The sequence below is a fragment of the Triturus cristatus genome, chromosome 11, assembly GCF_964204655.1.
Source record: "Triturus cristatus chromosome 11, aTriCri1.1, whole genome shotgun sequence".
In the NCBI taxonomy this organism is placed as follows: domain Eukaryota; kingdom Metazoa; phylum Chordata; class Amphibia; order Caudata; family Salamandridae; genus Triturus; species Triturus cristatus.
The window spans coordinates 795991440-796005793 of NC_140594.1; the positions used below are offsets into that span (position 1 = coordinate 795991440).

General features: G+C 44.0%; 1 protein-coding gene across 1 annotated transcript in view; it reads left to right on the forward strand.

The window, feature by feature from the left end:
• The window catches only part of LOC146785455 (calcium-activated potassium channel subunit alpha-1-like), a 1319298-nt gene that overhangs the window by 665925 nt on the left and 639019 nt on the right, over positions 1–14354 (forward strand). Inside the window, exon 20 of the mRNA XM_085633050.1 lies at positions 10175–10185. Coding sequence (XP_085489176.1) covers positions 10175–10185 — 11 coding nt within the window. The remainder of the gene's footprint in view (positions 1–10174; positions 10186–14354) is intronic.

The window sequence follows — 14354 nt, forward strand, 5'->3', positions numbered from 1 at the left end:
AATTTAGGGGTGAACCTGCCAAAAGGGCCAAGTCCAACATCCGTCGAGTTGTTTAGAATGATAGGTTCTTCAAGTTTTCCTGACTGTTCCTTTATTATGTCGAAAGGTTTTCTGGGTCTTTTCTTCGCTTTGTCAAGCTGATATGTGAGTTCTGGTGTTCTGGTTTTTAGGGTTGCCTTTGCATTCTCAGCTGTTCGAGTGTGTGATGCTTGGTTCCTTTCTCCATAGTCATTCCAGCTGTTTTAGTTGCCTACTCATAGTGTTAATGTTTTGATCCAACCATGAAACTGACAGTTTTTCCTTTTCCCTTTTTAGTCCTAATGGAGCTACCTTCTGAACTATGTCAGTCATACTGCTATTGTAGAACAAGATTGCACAGGCACACCTTGGCTAAATATTTACAATCCAATGTAATTCTGGTCGGATTACAAGTCAGAAATGAACCTGCTATTTTTGTAGACAACCCCAAGTTCAAAGAGATCTTCGGCTTCGTCTCTAATAACTGTTCCAGGCACTGGATGGTGCTTGGAATTGAGACAGCGGTTGAAGAAGATCAACGCTTAATGAAAGAAATATCTGATTTAAAAAAAGAGATTATTGACGATAAAGCACTCAGCAACGCTAAGGATGCTCTAGAAAGATTGGAAAGAACTATATGTGACTTTGACCACTATACACAGACCACCAAATGGTACAAAGTAGCCAGGGACGTAAAATTCTACGACAAAAAAATCATCTACCCGTACTTACGGGAAGGGTACTACGTACGGGAACAACAAGGGACCTTCTCGAGTAGAGGTAGAAGTGGCTTCAGAAGATACACAACCTTTTCTGGCTCCTCATTAGGAAGCAGCTCGGACAGCAATACTGAGCGCCCAGGCCCCAGCACCAACACATCTGACCAGGGTCGGACCTTTGCTGGTCAACAACCTTTTTTAGTAGGAGGACAATGGTGGGAACACCAAGGGCGGGGCTGTCCCTGGGGCAGACCCAGGGGTGCAAGACAACCAATGTGGAATCAAGGCAGAGGGAAGACCAAACGTCAGGCACATTTCCAGCAGGAATCCCACGGGGAGATACAGACACGGCGACAACACTACAGATGGTAGTACATACACCTGAGAACCCAGTGGTCAATTTATCTAAGTACACTCTGAAACCTAATGAACAAAGCATTTTGGAGAAGGGCCTGTCCTTTGTCCCAACATCTATGCCCAATAGTTTTAATTTGAAGGTAGAACTTCACCAGTTTTTTCGCAAGATCAGATTGAGACACTACTTTCAAAAGATGCCTTCCAATCCTACCTTTTCGGGAAGTGGCCTTAGACCACCTTCTAAATTCAGCCCCCCAACACATACCATGCCACACAAAATCCTGGCCTATGAGCAGGTGGTGATGCATGACATTAATAAGACGCTCGCAACATGACAGTATGTCAAATACAATATCAGCAAACTGGAACGCGAAGCCCTGGAATCCCTTAAGAGTAATACTAGCATAGTTATCAAGCCCGCCGATAAAGGGGGAGCGATAGTGGTCCAGGATTCTGAGGACTACAAAAAGGAAATTCTATCTCAATTGGGTGTCCAAGGAAACTATGAGAGACTTAGGGGAGATCCCACAGAAGCGATTAGTGACATCATAGCAGATCTGACATTGAAGGCATTAGAGGAGGGATTACACACCAAACAGGAACATGCTTATCTCAACAACAACCATCCCAGAATGCCAACCATCTACACCCTCCCTCAAATACACAAACGCATACATGACCCACCAGGCAGACCTGTCATATCGGCCTGTGGCTGTATTTTAGAGCCATTATGCAACTACATAGACGTTTTTCTTAAACCTATCGCAGAAAAAACAGAGACATACCTTAGAGATACCATGCAAAGTATCCAACTGGTGGACGGATGTCCACATCATTCTAATATCAACTTATTAGCAACCATGGATATCACTGCACTATATACTAACATCCCACAGTCCGCAGCATTAGTTTGTATAGAAGTAGCTCTAAACAAACAACCAGCACCACACAGGGTCCCCACATGCTTCATTGTGGATCTTTTGAGGATCGCGATGACCAGGAACTATTTTTACTTTCAGGGCCAGTACTACTTACAAACAAAGGGAGTGGCTATCGGTGCAAGCTTTATGCCAAATCTGGCAATCATTTATATGGCCCACTATGAAGAACAGTATGTGCTCAATGTACAAAACCCTTTCTATGACTGTATAGAACTATGGCGTCGCTACATAGATGACGTACTCATCACCTGGAAGGGTAGCGAGGACCAACTAAGATCATTTCACACCTGACTTAACACATGTTCAAACGATATACAGTTCACCCTTGAGTTTGACAGATGGTCCATAAACGTTTTGGATATTACGATCAAAGCCAAATTTGATTCATTATACATTAGCTTGTATAGAAAGAGCAGCGAACGGAACACACTGCTACGGTACTCTAGCCACCATCCGAGCAACCTCAGGGACAATCTCCCCTTTGGGCAATTCTTGAGGTTGCGACGGAACTGCTCAAAGAAAGAGGACTTCTTTGATGAATCTACAGGCCTCATGTCTAGACTGATAGAGAGGGGATACCCTATCATACTCCTTAAAAAAGCTTGTAAACGTGGGTGGCACAACCACAGAGGTTTCCTCCTTATACCCAGACAGAGGGACAAAGTGAATGAGGAACGCGTAGTGTGTGCTACGACATTCTCCACAAAAAGCAACGAAATAAAGAAAATTATTAACAAACATTGGCACTTGATATCTGATGAACTAGGGAACATGCCACTACCCCTACACGCTTTAAAAAAAGGCAAGAACGTGAGGGACCATGTTGTCAAGTCAATGCTACCCACTCAGTACACCCCTCATCAAACCACACTATGGGGCATCCGGCCCATCAAGGGTCACCATAGATGTGGCCAATGTAAGGCCTGCCCTTTTGCACAGGAAGGGACTTAATTCACCCACAATGACAAAACTCACACACTGCAGGATCACAGTAACTGCAATACGACAGGGGTCATCTATGCCATCATATGTCCATGTGGTTTCTTCTACGTTGGCCAGACCACCCAAAAAATCAAATGCCACATTCTACAACATTGTAGCCGCATTAAATGCCAGGTACAGGGTGCCCCTCTAGTGGACCATTTTACCTCCTTTGGACACAGCCCGGAGAGTCTTAAATGATGGATGATAGAGGTCAAACCCAACCCTAGAGGAGGTGATTTCAGCAACATACTCAGCATACGGGAATGCAGGTGGATACACTTACTTGACACCATATCACGGGGCCTCAACGAATATGAGGAGATCAGCAGACAGGTATCAGTGTTAAACAATGGTTAAATCTGTTATGTGACAAGCAACCTTTTAGTCAGATATTTACCACACATACCTGACCATGATCAGACCACACCCACTTCTGTGTGCCACGAACCTTATAATTGACCATGTGATGCACCACACGTAAAGATAGGTAATACAGTTTTTACACACAGGTTGAATAATTATGCATTGTACAATTACATCTTACATGTCTGAAGACCCTTGTCGTAAGTCCTTGGATGTAAACTGATTACTATGTTTTGATTGACTTTTGTTCTAGAGACGTTGTGGTTTGAAATCTTGCGCTTCATCACCTTTCTTATGTATAACCAAATGTTCAAATATGGTGTTGCACTCGATCCTGACATCAGGCTGACAAATATCCGTTCCTAATATTTCATGTACCTGAGCCTCATGACACTGTTGTATCTATTTTGTTATATTTCATGTGCCTCGGTTTTTCACATACAATTGTTTACATCCCTGCATTGTATAATTTCATCTTGTAACACTTATGATCCCCATCGCCAACCATTTGATGGTATCTGACAATTCACCTTCGTATGATTCACCCATGTCCTTGTACTCGTACTCACCATGGCGGTTATGTACAAATTGTATGTTCGAGAGAACCAATCTCGCTCTCCACCTTCGATTCCATTATTAAATCCCTTGTACATATTATTCATGGCCTACGGCACATTTTAAATGATCTTATTGCACTAGGTTGATCTCCCCACCGAGCCAACTTGAGTCTTTCTTCACCCTAAACGTGCGCACCCTACGTGAGATCCATGTAAGCGGGACTACTTAACTGAACGTCCTCGTGGTAACTGGTGCAGTCTCCAGCCAACCTGAGCGGAAGACGGTCACCGAGCGCGGATCGCTCTTAAGGTAATTGAGATTAGGGACAATGCCGGTCGCTGAGTATACACATGGGAGCAATAGTCTACTTTTTAGATCCCAGCGTTAATATCCAACCCCCCCCTTTTCATTTAATTTCTCCACTAGCCTAACAGCATTCATTGTCTTGGCCCCTTGAAATACTGGGACTCATGGAAGGAGTCGCCACACAAAATGATCCTTGATTAAGATTCCAATCACACGAGGTTGGATACCGGTCTACCTTTACAGGTAAATTCAATTCAGAGTCATCTGTGACCCTGTACCCTCTTTTAACCAGGTTGCGCTTCAGCTAGAGGGAACCCACTTTTAACTCTGCTCTCCTCCTTCACAGTATAGCGCATCCTTCACTCACGGGAGGAGATACCCCATTGTGATTTGTTCCATATGATGAGTGCGTGTCTCACACATACACTGTTGGTAAGCGAACCTTACGCATCCAACATTCTAATTCTGCTCATTAGTGCAACTTCCTAATCTCGATTCCTTTAACCCATAGGTGTAGGACTCATCCTTCATGCCTCTCTAAGTTGCCCATCTAGTCCTGAAGAAGACCCGCAAGGCTGAGGCCACAAACCCCCCCTTTAGCCCCAAGCCGGGTCGAAACGTCGACGCCCCTACCAAGTGGCCTGGATCACTATTTCTACTCTAAAACGTGCAACTCGAATAATACATTTTTGTGTCTACAAACTGTATTGTAAAAAGTGTTGATTACTTTTTGATGTGACCAGGTTTTAGTAGACTGGAAAGCATGACCAGTCCAATAGTAAATGTTTTTAAGTTCTTTCTTTCACCCTTCTGTGATTCTAATTTCACTTCTTGAGCACCCCCCACTTACCCTCTTTGCACGTTCCTTTTGGAGCAACCTATCCTTTCCAAAATTGCTTCAAACAAGATACAGTGAATATTTAACTGTGCACCCTGTGATATATATATATATAATAAATACCAGGTGTGAGACATAAGCATTGTGGTTGTTGCACTTTTCTTCTCCCTCAAAACTAAATTTTGCATAGTATTGATTACTTTGAGCTTACGCATTGAGGCTTTTAAAATTGTGTTTGTACTCGTGACTGTGAAATTGCTATTTATCAGTACTATAAATAGAGGTCCAGGACCATTGTATTCCGTATCTTATGCTATTGTAGAGGTGCGTTAGATCTTGTACCGATATTTGGTCTGTCCTTGGTGTCAGGGCTATTTGGCATATCTCCACCAGTTCTTCTCTGTTTATGCTACTGAAATCCCTCACCCACATGATTTCTAACTAAGAAAACAAAGTTGTGGGTCTATAAGTGAGGCCAAATGTATCTTTAAGAAGGAATCACCTAACATTTTGTTTCACATTAGCATGTCCATGGGGTCTGTTATGATGCTTTGTTCTGCTTTGCCCACTTACTGCCTATCAAAGATATGTGGGTTTGATTATTGCAACTCATGTCACTCTCTATTGTCTCTTTGCCTGGTGAAGTCAGGCTCTGTTACATTGGTGCCATATGGCTCAACTTCGCTTAGTGCTGGGTCATCCATATTGTCAGTCCCACAAAAAGTCCAGTCCTCTCTATCCATTGTGGAGCACTGAACTTAAAGGGCTATCCTTCTTTTAATGGGCGCTATCAGAGCCCTGGCAGGGCAGGGTCCCACTGGACAGCCCCAGTGGCAACATTTAAGACATTCACTCTTCTGTCCTTAGATAATAGTTCTCAACTAACTCTTAACTTGTTTAATGCTATACCTTAATACAGACACACACTTGAAGAAATCAGTCAGATCACAGCCCACCACCCAAGCAGGGGCCCACTACCACATCTATCATTACATGACCTTTCTTTCCCAGAGGAGATTCATTATTTAATTCTTGCAAGGCCTCCAAACATGTGAATTGGTACTCAGCAAACTAGATGCATGCTTTAATACTCAAACACTGGCATGCAAGTTCAAACAGACCTTTGGAAAAGATAGCCCTATACTTGAATTGACCAACTCTTAGCCCCATATGATAGCATTGAACATAGTGCCAATGTTGTTTCAGAAATCTAGTACCTAGAGCCTAGATGCTAGAATAACCGCTTTGGTCCTATGTTGGATAGAGAAAGTGCTAAAACCTTCTCTGTGTTCATCTCATTTTACCTGCTGAATAAATTGCCTTTTGTCTAAAGCACAGCACTCCCCTCAAGTTAATGGTTTTGGGTTTTATTTACTGTGTCATACAGTATCTCGATTTCCAACACCTTCCACCTCCCAGAGTAGGCCTTGACTTTTCAATGCCGCTACCCTGAGAAAGTCAAGTGTAAATAAGGTAGTAACTAGGCTACCCAGTTGGAGTGGACCAGTATGGTAGACCAGTGGCACCAGTGTAAAACAAATGTATCCAATCCGGATACTGTTTAATAACACCTGGAAGGCCAAGGAACAAAAAACCTCAGATTGTTGAAGGAGACTCTTCTCAAGATTAGGCACTAGTGTAAGCCACATAGATCCAATCTGATGTTACTGGAATTGGAAATTCAGGCATCTGGCTGTGGTGGATTGAGTTTGTTGTAGTCTGCAGATCAAATATTATGACAGACCTGTCTATAGACAATCAGCAACACCATTAAATACACTTGTAAATCCCACTATCCAGAGGTATGGCCTCAAATATCAAGGCACTCCCTCAAATGCCCAGCTTCAGGCTCAAATGTTAAATAGAAGTCTCGGAGGCAGTTGACCAGGTACAAACTTCATATGCCTCAGTATTGCACATATGTCAATCTCAGCTTCATATGTGCAAGTTTACTCACCATGCCAAATGCAGCCTCATATTCAGAATGCAAGCGCATAACAGGCAGGTACTGAGGTTCTGGACTTTTAAGAGTCCAGAGGTGTCAGGGAAACAACACCCGAAGACCCCTGAGTTCCCCCTGTCCCGGTGCACAAATAAACAGAGACACGGGCTTCTCGATGGCGGCGTCAAAGACCAAGGTTTATTTACTGCAGGGACACAGAAATCATAGGAACCACACAGAGGCAGAATCTAGGAGACTGTTCGAATTGCATTAAGTGGGTTGTTTCTTAAATACAAGAAAAATGTCTTGGGGCAACATTACACGAATATTTCTCATGCCCAACCCGGTATCCCAAACAGATAATAAATAAATATCAAACAATGATTAGTTGTAGGTTTTCGGTATTCGATCAGGCTCTCTTGTCAGTTCTTCATTCTCTACTTGATCCTCCCCGTCATAAAAATCGTAACCTCCCCATTGTAAAAGCCCAGAAGGAAAGGAGCAGAGCCAGGTGTAAAGGATTGAAACGTAGGATAAGAGGTGTTTATGGATCATAAACGGGCAGGGCAATCGTCTTCGGCCTTTCCAGTCAGGACAACGGACACGAGAACCAGTATAGCAGGACTGGCCTCACGCAAGGGAGGCAGCTTGATTCTGCCTAGTCACGCATCGTCAGCCTTTCTCGGGCTCGAGCTTACGTGTCCTTAACAAGGTGATCCTGCCGGGGTCATCGTCCGTTCATTGACTATGTGAGGGCAAGAAACAAGATGGATGCCGTAACTAAAATGGATGCCGTGACTTTTACGAGAGGATGCCCTATTTTTCAGTGAATTCATGCTAGTTGCTCAGCGAAAACACTGTCATGTATATAATGATTCATTTGCGGTTCATTGGTACCAAAATCGTGTCAGTACTACGATACCGAATTCACGGGTTCGGATCGCTACAGAACCTCAGACCGTCCTTTTGCCCTTACATATGCAATAACTCACTCTATGTCAGAGTCCATTTCTATGTTCATTAGGTCACTGATGTGTTGTTGCAGCATTACTCTATCTCGTGGTGCATCTCTGAAAACAGGTGGTCTTCTTACGCACGATGAAACACAAACGCTACATAAGGCAGGGCCACACTGAATAATGAGACAGCACGAAAATAAAAATACTAACGTAACACCAATGACCATTAGAACCTTCCACCCCCATGCAGATAACAGATTCCAGAACCATCCCATTAGTGACCAGTCACCTTCCTCTACGTGAATGGAATCGGAGATTTTGTGTAACTTAGAGATGGCCTTGTATACTGTTGGCGCATTATCTGGGATAAAAACGCAGCAACTTGATTGGATCATCTTGCATACCCCACCTCGATCTGCAAGTAACACATCAAGAACCATACGGTTCTGTAACGTCATGAGGCGATCCGCTTGAAGCTCAGCTGTCAGGTTACTAAGGGCACCTGTAGTTTCGATAATGGTGGATTCAACTACTCGTGTTAGTTGACGCAGGTTTCTACTGTTGACCATAGGCCCCCAGAACGGGAGGAAACCTTTGAAAAAGTCTCCTGCTTCTTGGCCAGCAGTATCCTCTTTACTGAATACACCTCTCACAACTCTCGTTTTGTGATAGTCCGGTGCAGCAGTGTATGTCGGAGGTAACAGTTGAGCGATATAACATGAGCCTGAGAAGTCAGCGGGCAGCCATGTATATGCTCTGTCTTGACAAACAAAATAGGTACCCTTAGCGGCTAAGAATGCAGGGGAAGATTGTGACGGGAACACGTATGTTTCAATACAGTCACTCTTCCCTAGTCGAGCTTTCGGATTCCTCCCATTTCCTTGCAAACAGACCTGACCTTGGTGGGGTACGACCCAGATCGGAGTTGAGCTCTTACGTTTGTTCTCACCCAGAGTAATGCCATATTCTGTAATGTTCCACCCCATGTAAACTCGCAACTCATTCTTGGGAATGTACGGAGTATTAGTGACATCTCTCACCATATCAGTGATTCCTTTTACCAAGGCTCTATTAGCAGAGTTATACCGGGTGGAACGCGGAGGTCGTGGAGGGTAGGTCTCTAGAGCATAGGCGAACATGGTCTGAAATGCCCAGAATGATCCATTATAACTGAAAGGCAGAACCAAATAAGGGATGCCCTTGTCCATGGTATGTGGTATCAGGCCACATACCCAGCAGTTTGTTGTGTTAACCACTAGTTGATGTTGGTGCAAGAGCTGAATGAAAGTGTTATTTATAAACTCAGAGCGTCGAACTTGCTCGTGGGCAGGAAAAGGATGAAAAGAATTAATAGAACCAATAGTCGGGGAAACAGAAATATGGGGAGATACTGTAGACGTAACAGGTGCAAAGATCAATTGAATACCAAAAATAATTCCGCCTACCAGAGTTATAAAAACAATCAGAAGTGTCAGGGCACATTGCATTAGGAAACATTTACTATACAATATGTCATATAATTTTGTCTTGTGCACATTTATGACTTTAACCCGTCGTAATTCAGGAAGCTCCATCTTCTACAACCGTTCGCAACGGATGGTTTGTACCTGTTAAAAACTTACCTCTGTTTATCCTGGGAGTTCCCAAGACAAACAGAAGAAACCGACCTAATGTCTGATTCCCTGTAAATTAAAACAAGGCACACGTTACGACCCTACGGTAACCCAGACGGCAAGGTAAGAGGATAGTAAAAAATAAAAGCAAACTTCCTGACTGTACGGGATGCAATACGATCAAAACAGTTTTACAGTTATTAAACAGAAATGTAATAATGCAATGTCATCAGTTCATCACATGAGAACGTAGATTATATCTGTACTTTCCAGGTCTTGTTTGGTCTTGAAATAGCTGGTCCACAGGTGCAGAAATGTTCGATTTCACAGGTGACAAGTGTTCACTTTGTACAATACTCGGTTCAGGATTCAAAAGAGCGGTTTCTGCTGAGGTGCCAAAGTTCTGTGTTTTAGTTCGTGGATGGTCCGTTAGGTACTCTGCATCACTGAAAGGGATGTGCCTAGGAACAGGTTCTGTCTCGGATACACCAATTCCCTGTCTAACCCAGTTGTCATACGGGAGTGGAAGAGGGACACGCTTCGTGTGGCTGGCGTGCACCCAATTTTTCCTGCCAGCTAGGCGTACTGTAGTTCTGGTTATGAGGAGGACCTGGAACGGGCCCACGAATCTTGGCTGAAGGTTTCGAGTACGTTCAAAGTTCCGCACTACAACCTGGTCGCCGGGTTTCAACGTATGACCTGGACTCTCCGGCAGTTTAGGCAAGGATTCGAATACCTGTTGATGAATAAGGCTCAGTTTAGCAGTCAGATCATGAAGGTAATCAATCAACATTGGGTATTCTATCTGTTTGAATTCCTTTTGCCTAGGGACTCCCCAAACATTAGCAGGGCGGCCGAACACAATCTCATATGGGCTAAGCCCTACTCGAGAGTGTACAGTCGCTCTGGTGGACAGTAAAGCTAGAGGCAGTGCGTCTGGCCAAGAGAGACCAGTGGAAGCTTGAATTTTCGCAAGCTTCAGCTTCAGGGTGCCATTGTACCCTTCCACCAAACCTGCTGACTGTGGATGATTCGCACTGTGGAATTTTTGTACAATTCCTAGACCTGCACACACACTCTTCATAACTTTCCCTACAAACTCACTTCCATTGTCTGACCAAACAATCCGTGGCATACCATACCTAGGGAAGTATTCTTTGAGGAGGATTTTGGCAGTGGACATGGCAGTGTTATCCTTTAATGGGTATGCCTCAATCCATCTTGAAAAGGCACATACTACCACTAGGACATACTTAAGATTGTTACACCTGTCCATGTGGATATAATCCAATTGAATCACTTCAAAGGGACAAGAAGGGGGAGCAAAATGACCAGTTGGGGTTGGGGTTCCCTTGCCAGGATTATGCATCAGGCATACCATGCAGTTTTTCACCACTCTTTCCGCACACTTAGTAATTCCATCATTCTTCCATACTGGAGCTAACATTTTACAGATCCCTTTCGAACTGATGTGCGCCGTTCCATGCGCCATCGTGACTACCGCAAGTACATACGCATCAGGTAACATCCAACGTTGCTGCTCAGACAGATCAATCCAACATCCACTTGGATCCATTTTACCCGTTTTCTCCTTCCATTCATTCTTCTCATTTTCAGTTGCTTCATTCTGGATTGCTTTCACACTGTCAATCGTATTCTCACACATTCCTGATTCAGCAATCCATCTTGCAGACGTTGCAACATACATTCGGCTCGTCATGTTCTTGGCCGTTTCTTTAGCGACCTCATCAGCAAACGCATTCCCTCGGCCAACATCATCCGTAATCTTTCGATGTGCACTGCACTTCACAATCGCAACTTCATTCGGTAGGGTCAGGGATTCTAATAGATCGTTGACTAATTGTCCATGTTGGATCTTAGTTCCGTGGGATGTGAGAAAACCTCTTTCTCTCCAGAGACGCCCAAAATTGTGGGCAACGCCGAAGGCGTACTGGCTATCAGTAAACACATTCACTCTCTTTCCCTCAGCTAAAACACACGCTCTTGTCAATGCAATTAATTCTGCTGCTTGGGCAGAATTCTGACTCACTCTTGCAGTCTCAACAATCGTACTCAAAGTCGTAACTGCATACGCGGCCGTCACATCACCATTCTGTAGTTTAAAACAGGACCCATCGACATATAACGTGCCGTCTGGGTCTGATAACGGAGTATCTTTTAAATCAATTCTACCTTTTGTCTCTTCCTCAGTTCTGAAACAACAATCATGGGGCTCTGAATCACTCGACTCCTGAGTAGTCGGCAACAGTGTTGCTGGATTCAATATGTTACATCGCTTGATCTGAATGTGACTTGCCAAAAGCGTCAGCTCATAGCCTGATAATCTAGCACTGGTGAGGTGCTGAGTTTTCGTTCGATTCATGAGTGTATCCACAGCATGTGGAACCATGACTACTAACATGTTGTTCATGACTAGTCCAGCAGACTGTCGAATAGACACTGCGGCTGCTGCCGTGGCTCTTAAACAACTTGGCAATGCTCTGGCTACCGGATCTCATGTGGATGAAAAGTACGCACAAGGCCGCTGTTTGTCGCCAAATTGTTGTGTTAATACACTTAATGCACAACCTTCTCTTTCATGGACATATAGTGTAAACGGCTTACTGTAGTCAGGAGTACCTAACACAGGAGATGAACACAGCACATCACGTAAGTCGGAGAAGCTCCGTTGACATTCATCAGACCATGGCAAAGAGCTCGGAACACCTTTTCCAGTCAGGGCTACCAATGGTTTCGCCATGAGAGAAAAATTTGGGATCCATTGCCTACAGTATGACGTAATACCCAAAAACGCACGCACTTCTCTTTGTGTGCTTGGTACAGTCATCTGCGAAATTGCTTTGATTCTCTCTGGGGTCAACCTTCTTCCCTCCTTTGACAAAAGATGGCCTAAGTAGGTCACTTCTTGGCAACAATATTGCAGTTTAGAAGGTGACACCTTGTGATGTAAGTCTGACAAATGACGCAATAAAGAAATTGTAGCTGCTTTGCAAGTTTCCTTGTCATCAGCAGCCAGTAAAAGATCGTCTACGTATTGGATCAGAGCAACACCATGAGGAAGTACAAGAGCGTCTAATTGACTTTTTAATGCTTGGCTATAAATTGAAGGGCTTTCACAATAACCTTGTGGAGCGCGTTTGAATCTGAAACTGCGTCCTCCTAAGGAGAAACCAAAAATGTCTCTACTTTCTTCTGCTATGGGAATGCTGAAGAATGCATTTTTCAAGTCGATCACCGTAAACCATGATGCCGATGCAGGAATCAACGTCAATAATGCAGTGATATCTGGTACCACTGGGAACTGTGGAATCACAATTTTATTTACCTCTCTGAGGTCAATCACAAATCTGTAGATTGGAGGTTTGGAAGGGTCAGTACGTTTCAGAATCGGCAGAACAGGACTATTGCAGACGTTTCCTCTAGTTTCCTCTATCACATCTTTCTGTATCAAGTCTTTTACAATCAGCAAGAGTGCTTGTTCACCTTCATTCGAAATCCGATACTGTGGGATTCGTGGAAATTTAACATTCGTTTTTAGACTTACCACGTAAGGGGGAATTTCCAAAAGGCCTACATCGTTGGGACCAGTTGCCCAAAGAGTATCAGGGAGAGAACGCAGCTCCGGTGGGAGCTTGTCAATCGACATGTACATCGGGGAGATGACCTCTCTACCTAATGTGAGCTGTACTCCTGAAGGAGAACAGTACAGTGTCGCATGCAGGCGTTTCAACAGATCTAAACCAAGCAGATTCTCATTACAACCGGTTAAGATGAGGGGTGCTTCTAGCTCGCATGGCCCAACAGTGATAGATAAAGGACTGGACACAGGATTGTGAACAGGGGCGCCTGAGAAACCTACTGAAGTGTTCGTTAAGCCGGACAAAGGTGCGCCAGGGAGTTTCGCACGCATGATTGAACTTTTTGCCGCACCAGTATCCAACAGAAACGGTTCGACCACGCCTGATGTAACTACTGTGACATAAGGTCCACTCTGATCAACTGGAACTGATACTACTCCCTCTCTCTGCCTGCGGCTGTCCTATTGCTCGCTTCTTTGAATCTCTTCATTATGATCATAGTAATCTTCAACATGATACTGTGGAGATCTACCTGGCTGCGTAGGTTGTACATTTCGCTGGTCGAAATAATTCGATTGGCGGTCAGCCTGTGGTGTTATCGTACCACGACCTCTACCTCTAGGAGCTTGCATAAACCCAACATTACCTCTCTGAGCTGGGACACCACTAGTTTGTGGGTGTAGTACTGGACACTCATTCTTATAATGACCCTCCTTTTTACAATAAGCACACTGATTCCATGCTAACTGTTGTCGGGGAAAATTATAATTAAATCTTTGGGCCGTCCCTTGCTGGAATTGTGGCTGCTGCTGAAACTGGGGTCGCTGCTGTGAATCTGACTGATTCGAACGAGGCGGATATGCCTGTTGCAAAAGAACTTTGGTTTTTAAATCTTTCGTTTTCTTTTCTGATTTTTCCTTCTCTTCTTTCTCTCTATTCTCGTAATACTGAGCAGTTGCAAGTATCTGTGCTGTCGTTGACACTGCCCATGCACTTTCAGAATCCTTTAACTTATTACTAAGCTCAGGTAGTAAATTAAACACGAACTTATCAACAAACAACCTCTGACCTCCCTCGGTACTCATATCTTGCCCACTGTGGTCTACGAAGGTCTCTTCAAATCTAGTGAAGAAGTCAGAGACGCTTTCGTCCTTCTT